The sequence below is a fragment of the Hirundo rustica genome, chromosome 6 (assembly GCF_015227805.2).
Source record: "Hirundo rustica isolate bHirRus1 chromosome 6, bHirRus1.pri.v3, whole genome shotgun sequence".
Taxonomy (NCBI): Eukaryota; Metazoa; Chordata; class Aves; order Passeriformes; family Hirundinidae; genus Hirundo; species Hirundo rustica.
In genome coordinates this window covers 16,001,258-16,015,685 of record NC_053455.1, presented here as the reverse complement: position 1 = coordinate 16,015,685, position 14,428 = coordinate 16,001,258, and the positions used below count along the sequence as shown (strand labels likewise).

At 43.4% G+C, this 14,428-nt stretch overlaps 1 protein-coding gene across 1 annotated transcript in view; it reads left to right on the top strand.

Moving 5' to 3' along the window:
- The window catches only part of LOC120753858 (ras and Rab interactor 3-like), a 160,450-nt gene that overhangs the window by 113,387 nt on the left and 32,635 nt on the right, over positions 1 to 14,428 (top strand). Inside the window, exons 19-20 of the mRNA XM_040066604.2 lie at positions 221 to 407; positions 3,258 to 3,372. Of these exons, the coding sequence (XP_039922538.1) occupies positions 221 to 407; positions 3,258 to 3,372 (302 nt within the window). The remainder of the gene's footprint in view (positions 1 to 220; positions 408 to 3,257; positions 3,373 to 14,428) is intronic.

The following is a 14,428-nucleotide window of genomic DNA, read 5'->3' as shown; positions in this document are numbered from 1 at the left end:
TGGCAGCACCAATGGGTGAGCCGAAACCAAGAGAGCTCAGACAAAGCACCCTGCCAACCTGCAATCAGAACAAACAGCCTGTGGTTTGATGCCCCTCAAGGAGCATTCCTGATGTCTGAGTGCCCCTGTGTCTGCCTCTATGTTTGCACTTACAGTCCTTACTCCCCCCAGTTTTCCATTCGCAGTTCTGCTTACCGGGGACTCCCTTGCTGTGTTGCAGCCCCGTCAGAGACACCAGCAAAGAGGAGAAAGAGACACAGCTCTGTCAGGCCATTGCTGTGCGAAACTGCCTCCAGCTTCCAGGGCTCAGCATCCTTGACAAACTCATCAAGACGTGTCCTGTCTGGCTTCAGCTGAACATGAGCCAGGAAAGAGCTGGGGCGATCCTTGGCAAAGAAACAGCAGGGGTAAGTCCAAAACGATTTCAGTTCAGACAACCACATTTCCTGTCCTTGGTTAGGAGAGCAGTGCTTTTTTTTTATGTGGAAGAAAAATATTTAGCAGACTGCTCTCTGTTTCCATTACCATTTGATGCTTTACCTCTTTCAACAGCACAAAACTGTTATATATGCTTTGGGAAAACAAGGAATATAATCTCTGGTTTTATTTGCTTACCATGTAGATTCAGGAGATGGCTTCTCACTCACCACCGTACCCACAAATATGATGATTATCCTAACCTGGGGCAATGAAAAAAAATCTGTGAAGAAAAGGATCTTAGATTCAGGGATCTTCTGGGAGTCATTTTTATTGCGACAGTTTGCATAAACTTAGTATTAGAGAATTATACACTTGTGCAAAGCTCAGAGCTTGCTTAAGGAAAACAGCTCTGTGCCAAAGGGAGCTGCTCCCCTTTCCTGAGAGGTCTGAGTGGTGAAGCATAGCAGGCTGTAGATGTGGATCCTTTGGAAAGGGCAGGTACAAATGACCTGGGCTGATGTGTGGGCACACCTGCTCTGAGGACATTTGGACCTGTCCCTTGGCTGAGTCAGTCTATCCCAGGGTTAAATACTGGCACGGCCTCCAGTGGGAATCACCTGGGTGGCCTGGCTGTGCAGTGCACCTCACCCTGAATCAGATTCCTCAATTAGATTGAGTAAGTAATTCTCTTTGTCCTTCTGCTCTGTCTGTAAGTGGAGGTGTGCGTGACTGTCTGTGGTGTAGCCATGTATGGCCCCAAGCCTCCTCAGTCATTTTCCGTTCCCTGCGGGCAGGGCTTCCCCACCTCGGAGTGGCTTTGGGGAAACATCTTGCCTCTGTTCCTCCTGCTCACACTGCCCTTGGGCACAGCCCTCAGCCGCAGTTGGAAGCAGGCAGGAGAGGAGGTGCTGCATCAGTGGTGTCGCACGGCAAGGGGGACACCTGCCTTCTGTGACCCACCTGAAACTGGGCAGCACCATTCCCACCTGTGGTGGAAACAGAAGAGACCGGGTCCTGACCCAGGCCACAGGGTCTAAGTACAGCTCAGAACACCCACCTCCTACTTCTCTGAACAGCCAGAGTCAAATTTTAGCCTTTGGATCCATGGCAACCAGGCGTGCCGATCAGGAAAAAAGAAGTGATTCATTTCCAGGTTTCATTTCCCTGGTTGCTTAGATTAAATTTCAGACATAGCAATATAAGATGGTGCTGTCTGGCAGCCGTGGTTAGAGGGACAGCACTGCCATGTGGGTGGTAGGACCTGGACAAGGGGGAGCCTCTCCCTGCAGGTACTACCTGCCTCCTACCTGCAGACACTTACTGCGACAGGAGGTGGGGGCTGCCCTGCGCTAGAAATCAGCCTATTTAGGGCATGCACCTGTGCTTTTATTCGCATTTTCTCTGCCCTGATGGTGGACCTGAGCCCCTGGAGCTCCACTTCTTCTGAACTCAGAGGCCAAGATGACAACACTGTGTGAGGTTGTGAAGCAGCCCCAAAGCTGTGTGTTCAGCATGGGTGCTTCAAAGGGACTGGAGATGCCCTTATGGTTGGGACTCATGTCCCAGGGAGAGGTCCTGGCTTCTAGACAAGCTTTTTAAAAATTCCTCTGCCCACGAAATTAGTGTGTTTTTTCTAGATTTCCATACATTACAGTTGATAAATGATTTTATCAACTCATGCTTCTCTTTCTAATATTATCCAGGCTACAAAATGAATTTTTAATTCATTTTTTTAAAAATACCTTCACTTCCTTCTGCCTAAGCTTACTATCAAAGAACAGATGAAGTTGAAGATTATTTTGTCTTTGTATCTGCACCTTCAAGATACAAGCTAAAAATATCTCTGACAATGAGTTTTAATTAGAAACACACTTAGAATCTCACACAATAAAAAAAATGAGTCATTTTTCCTCTTTCTTGGTGGAGCAGCTCTGTGGGAAAGGACCTGTATGGATGATGGGAACAGACCCACTGAGCACAAGCTGTGGGACCAGGGCTTGCTCAGCCAGAAGACAACTTTAGGGGACCACTCAGCCTCTCCTGGTACCTGCAGGGAGGTCATGGGGAAGATGAAGCCAGGCTGTGCTCAGCACTGCAGGGTGGGAGGACAAGAGGCAACAGCGCACATTGAAATCAGAGAGGTTCAGACTGGGTGCAGGGAAGCATTTTCTCCCTGTGAGGACAATAAGTGGTGGAAAAAGCTGCCAAGAGAGGCTATGCAGTCTCCAGCTTTGGACATTCTCCAGATTTGTACAGACAAATCCCTGAGAAACTTGGTCTGGCCTCACGGCTTCACCCAGGGAACTGGGGAAGGGTCCTCCCACGATATCTGCCAGCCTGAGTGATCTTCTGGTCCCATAAGAAAGCTCTTCCATGGACACTGTGACCACCAGAGCCTTTGGCCTTATGTTCCACTCATGGACACTCAAATCCTTATCAACTAAATGTACGAGTGACTCCCTTGCTTTAGACCTGGACTGGAACATTCTAAGGTGACATCTGCAGTTTAGGGCACTGATCTGAGGACCATCTCTTAAATTGCGAGTGTAGTTTTAAACTCCTCCGTTAGTGAAATAGTTTGCTTTAGGCGTAAGTGGGACATCAGTGATGCATAGAAACTTTGTGAGTCTCTTCACAGGTCTGAAATTCACTCAGATGAAATGTCCCTTTCTCCATTATTTTTGTTGTATAAAGCTTATCTAAGTGGAACGAAGCTAAAATAAGGTTATTTAAAGGTGGATTGTACAGAGAAAAATCTACATAGCCAATGACCTAAAATAAAGTTTAGAAGCTCACATAATATAGCTGAGCTCTTGATTCTTTTTTTCTTTTTTCAGATATTCTTAGTTAGGAAAGAAGGCAATGTGAACAACATGGTCCTTGCAGTCCGCCTGCCAGCGCAGAACGAAGTTCCTGGTGTGCTGGAGTACAACATTAAAGAAGAAAAATCAAGTAAGGTCTTTACATGTTCTAGTCTTGCTCTGGTTATTATACTGAGTCCTCTTGTGATCACCAATATTTTTGTAATCTCACTTGCACTGAACAGGTTCCTCTTGTGACCGGCAGCAGATCTTGCTTTTATGATGTAGTTCAGTTAATATTTCCTGCAGCTGCTTTACCTCAGCTCCTCTGCGGTTGTGCACCTTCTGTTACCATTTACAGACTCACAACAGGGAAATAAAGCACCTCCAGATGAGGAGGCCAGTGCTTTGATCGAGTGAGGGGAGCTGCCTTTCACCAGCTGGAAGTCCTGAGGAGAGTGAAAAGCATTGGCATAAGCCTTGTTAACTCACTGACTCTGTCTCTAAGCCACTGAATTTGAGGATCACCAGACATCTGACATCTGCTACGTTACCTTTTCATGCACCTCATGCAGTCACTCTGAACAACAAGCTACTCCTAAACTGTTTTCAAAGACAACCAGGGAAGCAGGTGGCTGGTGGTATTGGTGCTATTCCAAGCTGGATAGCCAAATCTGCCATGAGCAAGTGAAAACCTGCCTAGTGCACAATCAGCCACGTCTAATGCAGCCCTCTATGTAAATGGATGTGTAAGGCACATGTCTTCCACTTTCCAAGGAATATTTGGAAACATCTGAGTTTTAGGATAGTCATAGAAACAAGCACTCGAAAGAGTTCCTAAAAATAACTTCACATTATTGATCTGAACACATGTAAATCCTCTGCCACTGAGCTCTGTCCCAAAGCCAGCTCCCCAGAGAAACTGTTTTATTCTCTGCTAAAACACTAGTGTTTCTGCAGATCAGCATTGCAACGTTACTTTCCCCTTGTTCAAATGAACTTTTACACTTGCTCAAATAGTTTTTCCTTCTCCTACATTTCCTTGCATACCTCTGCATTGTTAAACATACTTTTAAGCCAGAGGTACAACTGAATCTCTTAAACTGTTCTAATCCCAAGGCCAGACCACAATCTGTCACAGCATTGCTCCTGCACAGGGTGCAGCTTCCTGTCTGCTGCTGCACCCCCCTGGGAAGCTTTCTCTCTCATCTGCCTGCTCCTGGGAGCACCCAGCTGTGGAGATGTTCAGTGCTCCCATGTGAGGGCACAAACAGCAAACCTTTTGCCACAACTTCAGGTGCTCAATTAAGAATACAAGGGCAAGGGTTACCTGCAGGGTAGGGAAACTTTTCTTTATTTAGCTGTTTGAACCTGACCTAGGACTTAGATTTTTCATGGTGGGGAATCAGTTTTTTGATGATTCAAGATTTCCTTTGGATAAAAGTTAAAAAATCAAATCATGTCACCCTAAAAAAGTAATTTATAGAAATGTTACTTCTTGACTCATGTCCTGTGCCACAAAATCTGATTTCTTTTAGGACAGACAAAGTAAAATGTAGTATAAAAACATCTAGCCTATCTAGAGAGACTTTGCTGCCATGCTTTTCCAGCTTCCTTGCTTTTTCTAATTTATCACTGCCTTAATGCAAAGGATATACCGGGAGACAAGCTTTCTGGTAGAAACAAGAATTAAATCAGTTTCCACCACTTTCATAGAAGTTGCAAAGTGGAGGAGGGTAAATAAAATTCAGCTCTCATTCATAAAGCAGGAGAGCTGCCACCACAGCCAACAATCCCAGCAGCCATGAGGCTCATGCATTCCTATGGTGGATATTCACATTATTTTTAGCTTGAGTTCTCTCAGTGTTGCGTATCAGTTGGTAGAAAGCCTCTCGGTTCTCCATCCTACACTGTGTTGACAAGAACACACTGGGTACAGAAGTGATCACTCTTTTGCTCCCTTTCTCATTTAGGGTAAGTACCCTGGATTTGAAGTTTAAAAGAAATTGAATGAATTCTTGTTAAAAAAGCCGAAGGACTCTACCTAGTCCCAGTACAAGGAGAAATGGTAGATCTTCTGCGTCACAGAGTAATCTAATATTTTAGGTAATTAATTCTTTAGCTGTACAACTGCATTACTACACCGCCTTCTAAATTTTTTCAGAAATAAAATTAAAATATATCCAAATGTGTTAAAAGAATTTAGAACTTGAGCTTCCTTGACAAGTAACCTGGATGTCTAGATTGCCTCAGATTAATGATGTGCTCTTCACTCATCCCTGGTATTCTCTAAGTGTCAGGGTAGGAGACCTCTGAGCACTCCCAGAGATACTCTCTTGCTGTGGAATACAAGTAGGTTGGAAGTTTGGTGTTACACTTTTGAAAATATGTAAAACACCCCGATTGCTTAGCCTGAGGGCCATTGTGGACTGGCAGGATTTTTCCAAACATCTCTTCTTTAACTTCAGGAAATGTCTCTTTCCTCTCTGAGTTGACACATAAGCCATGATTGGTGTGACTTGCTCCAGGAAGAGTTGTTTGTCCTTTTCTGAGAGCTGGCTGCTCCTAAAGTGTTCGAGGAAGCAGGAACAAATTCTTCTCGTTACTGCAGTTCAACTTGTTAGACTCCACACTGTTGATGCATTCAGATGTAAACTGAGATCTGGATTTGCCTTGACATATAGAGTTCTGATTTTATGGAGAGCCTTCCTTCAGTTAAAATTCAAATTGCAACCTAGCAAAATTTAAGTTGCAACCAGCTTACTATATTGAATAATCTTGCCAGCTGCTTCTTGTCCTTGGCTGTTTGTAGAGCCATTCTCATTCCATCCATCTTTTCAGTCAGGATCTGAGGAGGCTTTTTCTTGTATGAGGATGATGGTACAGATGTTGTTGCCCAGCCCCTGTGTTCCATATAGAGGTGGCCATTCAATGAAGTTCAAAAAACCCCTTCAGAATCTTCTTGGCATTGCATTGCCAAAGAGGAGTGCTTTGTTGTTACTATTTATTTTCCCCGTATCAACTTTGTTGATATTTGGTAAAATATTTAGGGAAGTATAGTTTTCTGACGGGAAGACTGTATTTAATTGTGATTTCTCATTTTAAATGGAAATCCCCAAAGAACACACTAGATAAGAGAATAAAGAAATGAAACCACTTCACTTTTTTTTTTTCCCCCCTAATTTAATTTTTCTTCGGGTTGGTGGTGGGGTTTTTTTTTGTGTGTGTGTGTGTGGGGGGGGGTTTGTGTGTTTGTTTTGTGTTTTGTTTGTTTGTTTGTTTTGTTGTTGTTGTTGTTTGTTGTGTTTTTGGTTTTGGTTTTGTTTTGTTTTGGTTGTAATTCTTCCAGAGACAGGAAGGCTAAATCCCAGTGGTATCAGTAGCTGTAGAAGAGACCAAAAAGCTGATACCAGGTACCATATGGTACTTCAGAAAGCTGAGAAACCTGGCAAGTGTCAAAGCCTTGAATCTCTGTGGTTTTGCACTTGGCCTGTAGGATCCCTTACTTTTTACTCAGAGCAGTGGAAATCTCCTAGACCTAAAGCCTGTTATAAGATTACTGCCATTTAGAGATGCAGTGTTGGCAGCTGCCTCTCAATCTTTGCCCAAATCTCAACTACTTTGTACACTTTCTGTTCTGAGAATTGCCCCTTCTGCTTCATTCTGGGATGGAGCCCCAGCCCCACAAACCAAGCAGCCCTTCCTCAGCTGACTGCTACCCTTGGCCCCTCTCAGCAAACCGGTGGCAACCTCAGGCCCTAATTCCCCCTCCCTTTCATGTATTTACCTTCAGAAGGCATCCGGCTGATCTCAGCTTCCATTGCAGCGGTATTTAAAAAAGAAGAATCAGCTGTTTAAAGTACAAGTGCATTTCTGAAGTAGGGCATGCTGAGAGCTTGGAAGAAGCGTCTGAGTACCATAGACCATGTGGTGCAGGTAGAGGCAGTAGCTTTTACTTTCACAAAGAGTCATGAAGGCACCTGCCACAGGGGTAAAGTCCTTTAACAGAGGAATACTCTATCATCATAAAGTGAGGTTAATAGTTTCTTTTTTTCTGGGAAATTATGTGAATAATATCTGAAAATAATTTGATTTCACAAAACATGTGAGTTGATCACATAATTCTCAGGAATCTTTTACATATGCTTTGGTGTGGGATATGTAGTAATTGTTTTCCAAGCTCTTCTGTACCAAGAAAAAAGGATATGATTCCTTTCCAAGTAAGGAAAATGGCACTAAATCAAAGTATCTGCAATTTCAAAGAATAAAGAACATATTGTACATATTATTAGATTTTTAAAAATAGAAATAACAATGAAATTTATTCGCTAAATCTATCCTGAACTCTTCAGGTTCATGTCGAAAGGGCTTATTTTTAAGGGACAATCTGCCACCAGACACAACTGTTCAGCAGCATCTTCTACAACACATGGGGCTAAAGCTGGATTGAGCCCCCCAAAATCAGTGAGTGCACAGCTGAGGGATGGGTTTATAGTGAAGTCTTGGCTTTAGTGTGGCTATTTCATTTATTAGAGGAAAATTATGAAACTTAATGTTCTCTGTGGTCTGACCCTCCAAGCTTCTCTGCAGACCAGCTCTGAATAAGCTGGAATATAACACAGGTCTTGAAATAACCTTAGCAAAATCAAATAAGAAAACCAAAATAAATTATCTCCAAGTAATACAAAAATGTCCAGAACATGATTAATTCCTCCTTTGAAGGATGAGACACGGTGCCATTGGACACGGTAGCTTATACTCAATTTCTGGTTTATGGACAGCAGCTGTACTCCAGGCTATGTGGTATGAGCTTGTGGTAAGGACCCACAATATACCTTGACAGAAAAGGTGCAGGCAATTACTGCACTCCAAAGCAGTTTAAGAGCAATCATTGAGTGTTGCTGCAAAATTGCAAGTCTGGTAGCAAAAAGGATGTTGATAAAGAAATCCAGTGTCTGCCCCGGTCACCTTATTTGACCTTTCTTAAGAAGAGTCAGACTGAGCTCAGGGAGTGCAGACTGGAGTTTGATATAAAATGCTTGAGACAGGAGGGATTTAGGGAAGGATCACAACTCAAGTAAAACACACAGCAGCAGTTTAACCTGTCTGGTTAATTCTCTGACTGCTTTTACCTGCTTGCCATGAATGTTTGCGAGGATCTGACCACTTTGTACACCCACCAGTGAACATCTGCCAGCAACTCTATCAGGACAGAAAGAAGAGTTACACTAGATTTAGAGGCAGCAGGAAGGCAGGCCTTGCTGAGGGGGGCCAAACAGAAATTTAGATGAGCAAAGGTGTTCCTTTCCATGTTGGATGTTAGGAAATGTGAAATCAACAGGAAAAGATTACTGAAGGGCTAAGATTTTACAGTATACTTCCTTGCCTTAATGATCCCAAATAGGTGCAGTCTAAAGATGTGAAAGTAAGCTTAATTCTCAGAGTCAATTTGCCAATCATTACAAAGTCACTTCAGTCACTTCAACACTGCCATTCCTCCTTCCCAAGCACATATGGGAAAAAAACCCCACAGTTTTTATTACAGACAAATGTCATTTGCACAGATAAAAAGGACATGTGCAGTTGTTCTGACTGTCCTGTAACAGTAGCAGATGGAAATTAAGCAACAGTAATCAGGCAGCAGCATGTTTACAGAGGGGCATTAGAGCAACAGGGGGATGGCATTTGTTCATCTTTGCAGGCTTAGCTCTAAACAAAGCTGCTGAAAGCCTTGGTCTTTACATCCCAGCCATCCTGAGGTGAGGGCTGTGGGTATGCCTGGCATGATGGCAGAGCTCAGATATGAAGGAGACAAATTCCTGTGTGTGTGTGTGTGCCTGCCTGGGTCAGTGTGTCCCAGTGCTGTGTGAGGACACCCACTCACAGGACAGGGAAGAGGAGGCAGGTTGAGTAGGAATAACTCAGTAGATGCTCTCTGTTGTCAGACTTGTCTATTGCACTCCTTTGGCACCCCAGCTCACATGGCCAGATATGGTAATTTATGGCAGATTTCCCTGTTTAATTTTGTTAATGTTTATTTTAATATATAATGCTGAGGTTGGATTAATGAACTCACAGACTAAAGTACTTGCTGTTAACATGTCACAGTATGGCCAGGTGATATTTTCCCACGTGAACTACATTGTAGTTCTGCACAAATGAGGTCATAGGAAAAAATAGGAGGATAGCTCAGTTGCTGGAAGTTACTGACAATTTAACTCCGTTAATGCGAGTGGCCAGCTGTGCAGATGAACTTCGTGATATGAATATTTCTGTGGAAGTGTTGACAGTCTTGCAATAGCTTCCTCAGTTTTGCAAGTCTTTTGCTAACATTCTGTCTCCTGGAATCTAGAAGCAGAGTGAAGATAGGCAGAATTCTTTTTTCCCAAAAAAGAAAAAAAAAAGAACCCATCACAAATGCAGGAAAAAAAAAAAAAACATTTTGGTAATACTCAGAAAACAGAAGATACAAGAAAACAACCTCTAAGAAGACAATCTGCCACTTTAAAAATTAATTTTAATTGCATTTATTTTGGATCCCTTCTGAACTAGAATGAAGATGGAAGAGATAGAAATCTGTGGTACAGACTGAGGTTAGAAAGATGGAATCCTTCACTTCATAGCTAAAGTGAATAAACTGGTGTATGTGCTGGGATACCTGACCCTGGCTTCTAAGATGAGTATATTTATTTGGGTAACACTTGCAGATTTTTGTGGGAGGTTTTAAAGACTGGCCTGGGTGAAGCCTTGAGTAACTTGGTTTGACCTCATGGATGGTCCTGGTTTCAGCAGGACTTTGGGCTAGAAATCCCCTGCTGTCCCTGCCAGCCTGAGGGATCCCGTAAGTGATACTGAGTCAGGCTGTGGGCAAGCTCAGGGCAGACAGCAGCTCTCAGAAGGGATGTCTCAGTAGAGCAGCAAAAGCATTTCCTGTTCTCTAAGGTCCAGGTTCTTGAAGAAATACTGACAAGATTTACAGAGGGATAGTGGTGAAAAAATAAGTAAAACAAATATTTTCTGTACTAGTGTGTCACCTGTGATCTCCCCAGAACCCATAACCTTCTTTTCTTCAGCTTCTCCCTTTGTGTATAGGGAAAGACAGAACGTGCTCAGTTTATTTAATCAGTGCAGGTTTGCAGTTAACTCCTATCAGATACTTGGGCATACTTGAAAAGGTCCAGTAATGCCCCACAGCAGTAACCATATGCCCCTGGGTGTATTGGAGAGCTGAGCTTGCTGCAGGCTGAAATAGGCTTCATCATGTGCCATTAATAACACTGCAATGCTCCTGGACTGTTGTTGCACAGAGAGATGTTAAAGGGAATTTTCAGTTGGCATGGGGCAATCTCAGGAGTAAATGTACATTCCACCCTTCCCAAGCTGAACCTCTCAAAACAATCTCTGGCTGAGCAGACTGCTGGCAGACGGGCCCATCAGAAGGTTTATTTGGTTACTTCTGTTATCACTGTAATGGTACCACAGTTCTTTTTTAAGTGGTCACTTCAAACAAACCAGCTGGCCTTCTTCAGTGGAAGTCCTGCAGCATTCAATACTGGAAAGAAGAATTCTTTATTCTGTAAACTAAGGCAGGGTAAGACTATTTATAGCTTTAATTTCCTCTGAATATATGAGAGGCTGAATCTGACATTACAGAGTGAAAATATCAAGGTGATGGTTTTTTGGGTTTTGGGTTGTGTGGGGGTTTTTTTGATAATCCATTCTGGCATTCAGCGATAAAGCAAAGAGAGGACTGACTTGGCAGCCACCTCATGAACTGTCCTGGAGACTTGTCTACCAGTCAGGAAGGTCATTAAGCATCTTCAAGTTCACTACAGAATATGACTTTACTGAATATACATTTATGTGTATAAGGAAAAAATATCAGTTGTCCCAGCAACTAATAGTGAAGGTAGTGCAGCCCCATGGGTACAAGCGAAATAGGTGGAAAAGAGCATGGGCCCTCTCCTGAGGAGAGAGAGTCAGGTTTTATGTGAATTCAGGCTGTAACTTTGTGCTGACACTGCTGCCAACGTAAAGGCTCTTGCCATTTCTCATCTGTCAATGTCCCTGCCCTCCAGCCCCCCTGGTCCCTGTCTTTCTGTGCCTCACGCAGGTCATGGCTGGGAAGGAGTGAGCAACGTGGATGTGGGGGTGTGAAAGCAGGACAGTGTGCTGGAGCAACGCTTCCTTAGAGGTGTCACCATGTGCTGGGTTATGTGGAATGAAGTCTGGAATGGAGAAAAAAGTGGTGAAGGGCTGAGAGGCTATGGGTAACTTTGGGAAGGGTTGGTGGCAGGGAGAGGTCCGAGAACAAACTGGAAAGGGGCAGCAGGTGACCAAGGATGGTGTCACATCCTGTAGTGCTGAATAATTGTACGAGGCTCCAAGGTGCTCTAGGCTGAGCCACAGAGGCAGGAGCCTGTCAGAGCTGCTTTATGGTGCTAGGAGGGGAGCCTGCAGGCACAGCAAAAGCACTGTTGGGATGGGTGGGAAGTCAATGCAAAACTGTAGTCAAATTGCCCCACAGCAGCCAACCTTCCTGAGGCAGAGCAATGCTGACAGCAGGATGAGGAGCTGATGTTTCCCTTCCCTACCAAGATGAATTCAGCTGACTTTTCCAAAGGAAGTCACCGATTTTACAGGCTGAGGCCTGAAGCACAGGTTGCTGAAGGAGCTCGGCCAGCTGTGCATCACCAGCCCTGCAGAGAGATCTTTTGCTTGCTCAGCTCTTGACAGTGTCCAGCACTGAGGTATCAACACAGCTATTCAGACTTCTTTTGTATGCTTTTTGTATAGCCTCACAGGCAGCTCAGCTGCTGTACTGTGTGGAGAGTCAATTTTTCCAATTTACTTAAAAGGAATGTTTTCCTTTATTGTTGCATGATGGAGCATGTGATTGAGGCAAAGTAAGAAACTGTTGTCAGCTCTGGGCCTGACAAGCCTGAAAAAAGAAGAAATGTGCTGGAAAAAAGTAACAAGTTATCAACACCCTTGGGACAGAAGATCCCTCTTCCCTACTTTCCCCAAAACTGGCTGACTCCAACTCAATTAAGCAAATCATACATCGCAGCAGCAAAACTTATCCAAGGCTACTCTCTTTTCAAGGATTAGCAAATTGATGAGTAAAAATTTATGTATTTTTAGCAGGGGAGACTGGAAAAGCTGAATATGTAGTTAACCTTCAGGTTCACATTTTAAGGAGTTTAATTGCATTTAAAGAGGCCTCTGGGCAGACACACAGCTTGTCTCCTATTTTCCTCAGTGTAAAGGACCCTGTTCAGGGTGGCAAACACCTTGCCATTAAGGAGAATAGGCTGAAGGATGCTATTGTTTAGCTCAGTTCCTGTTGCTGCCTGTAAGATGTAGCTACCCTAGTAATCTTCAAACGAGCCCTCACAGACACAGATAGCAGTCTTCCTGCATCACCCACGGCTCTGCATGGGTTTATTTCCCCTGTTTATGCATGTTTCTCATTAGCAAGAAAAGTCTGCCATCACCTACACAGCTTCTTGGCTTGAAAAACCTCCCACTGAGCAAATCGGCTCCTTGGCATGGGATAACTGGGCAGCTCTGCCCCAGCCCTGACCTTCAGCTCTGGGAATGCTCTTTTGCTGCTGCTTTCTGCTGGATCTCGTCTGCCTCCACAGGCAGTATCAGACCAAAGGCCACCTCTGTGTGGGCTGTAATGAGGACATAGGAGACATTATCTTAGTCTAGTCTGCTGTCTGCGGTTTTATTCGAGATAAGACACTGCATGATTTCTAGTCCCCTAAGGATGTCTAACCTAGACATCTTACCAAGATCAGTCGGTCTGCCAAGGATGAGTTCTCTGTTATCCACAACACTATTAACTCTGAGAAGTGGATGAGAGCCAAGGAGTTTCCCTTCAGGAGACTACTCTGAACCAGGAGCCCAGAATTTTGGTTTGGCAAGAACAGTGAGTGCGGGTGTGGGGGATACTGTAAAACATGGCTTGAGGACACGTTTTATAACCTGTGGTGCAAATCCATAATTTCTCTCCTAAATGCAGACATTCACAGGGAAAGCAGAAAATGTCACCAAGTCCTTCTCATTTGAGCTGAGTCCCACATCACTTTGACACACTGCTTATTTTAAAACATAAAACACTTGTGCAGCTGCTTTTTCAAGATTGAACGGTGCCAGGTTTCTCTGCGGTTTACAAGTTGTTTTGGAAACATTCTGGTTGCTCATAGCGGGTAGCTTTATTCTTTTTTTTTTTTAACTCTCATCCTGGAGAGTTACCTCCCCTCTCTCAATACAAGTACTTTCATTTTTATTCTAAGCTTTAAACCGATGGGATTGTAGGGAAAGTCTTTTGGAAAGAAGCCCTCGGGGTCTTGTTAGCTTTGTTAATCCTTACTTTGGCTTTTTTTTTCTTCCTTATTTTTCACTCCCAAGAGGCATAATGCAAAATCTGTGTGCAATCAGAGCTAGAGACTAGGCGTGCTGTTCTAGGATAATATTGTCTTACCCTGCTTTGCTTAGTACCTTGAACACCACCCAAAAAGCTTACTGGCTTTAAAACAGCTACTCTAAATCAGTAACTATAATACAAGTGCCCTTGTCTCTGTGGCTGAACTGAAACAAATGATTATTTTTTATCCTTGGACAGTGCTATCTAAAGATCTTATAGAGCTTAATAAACAGGAGTTTAGATTGGTAAATGGGGTAAATAAGATACTGTTTGAAGTGAAATTGATGGCATTAAGGATCTCCCTCTCTGACCCTTGAGCAGGACCCTCAAAGTCAGTGACAGGCAATCTATCCCACTCAGAAGCAGGAAACAAAAGGGCTTCCTTCACCAGGTTGGCAGCTAGGTGGGATTAAAGCTCTAGGAAGCAGTTTTGTTTTTTTTTTTTTCCCTTTTTTTTTCTGCCCTATTGACCTCTGCCATTTCAAAGTGGGTTATTTCCTTTCATTACTCACCACTGGAAATTGTCTTGTTTGTAAAGGCTTTTCTTCCTGGAAGTCTCTCCTGCAGAATGTGATTCTGAATACTAGATGGCTTCCCTTAAAATGCTCGGCAAACTTCCTTTTTCTGTATGATTATCCTCAGCAGTATGGTGCTTCACAATGTATCTCAGAACCAAAGAAATAAACTTTTCTCCAAAGTAAATAGAGAAAAATGTTTTTTAATAAAATACAGCTGTATGATAGCATACATTTTTCACATAAGAATTGATTCT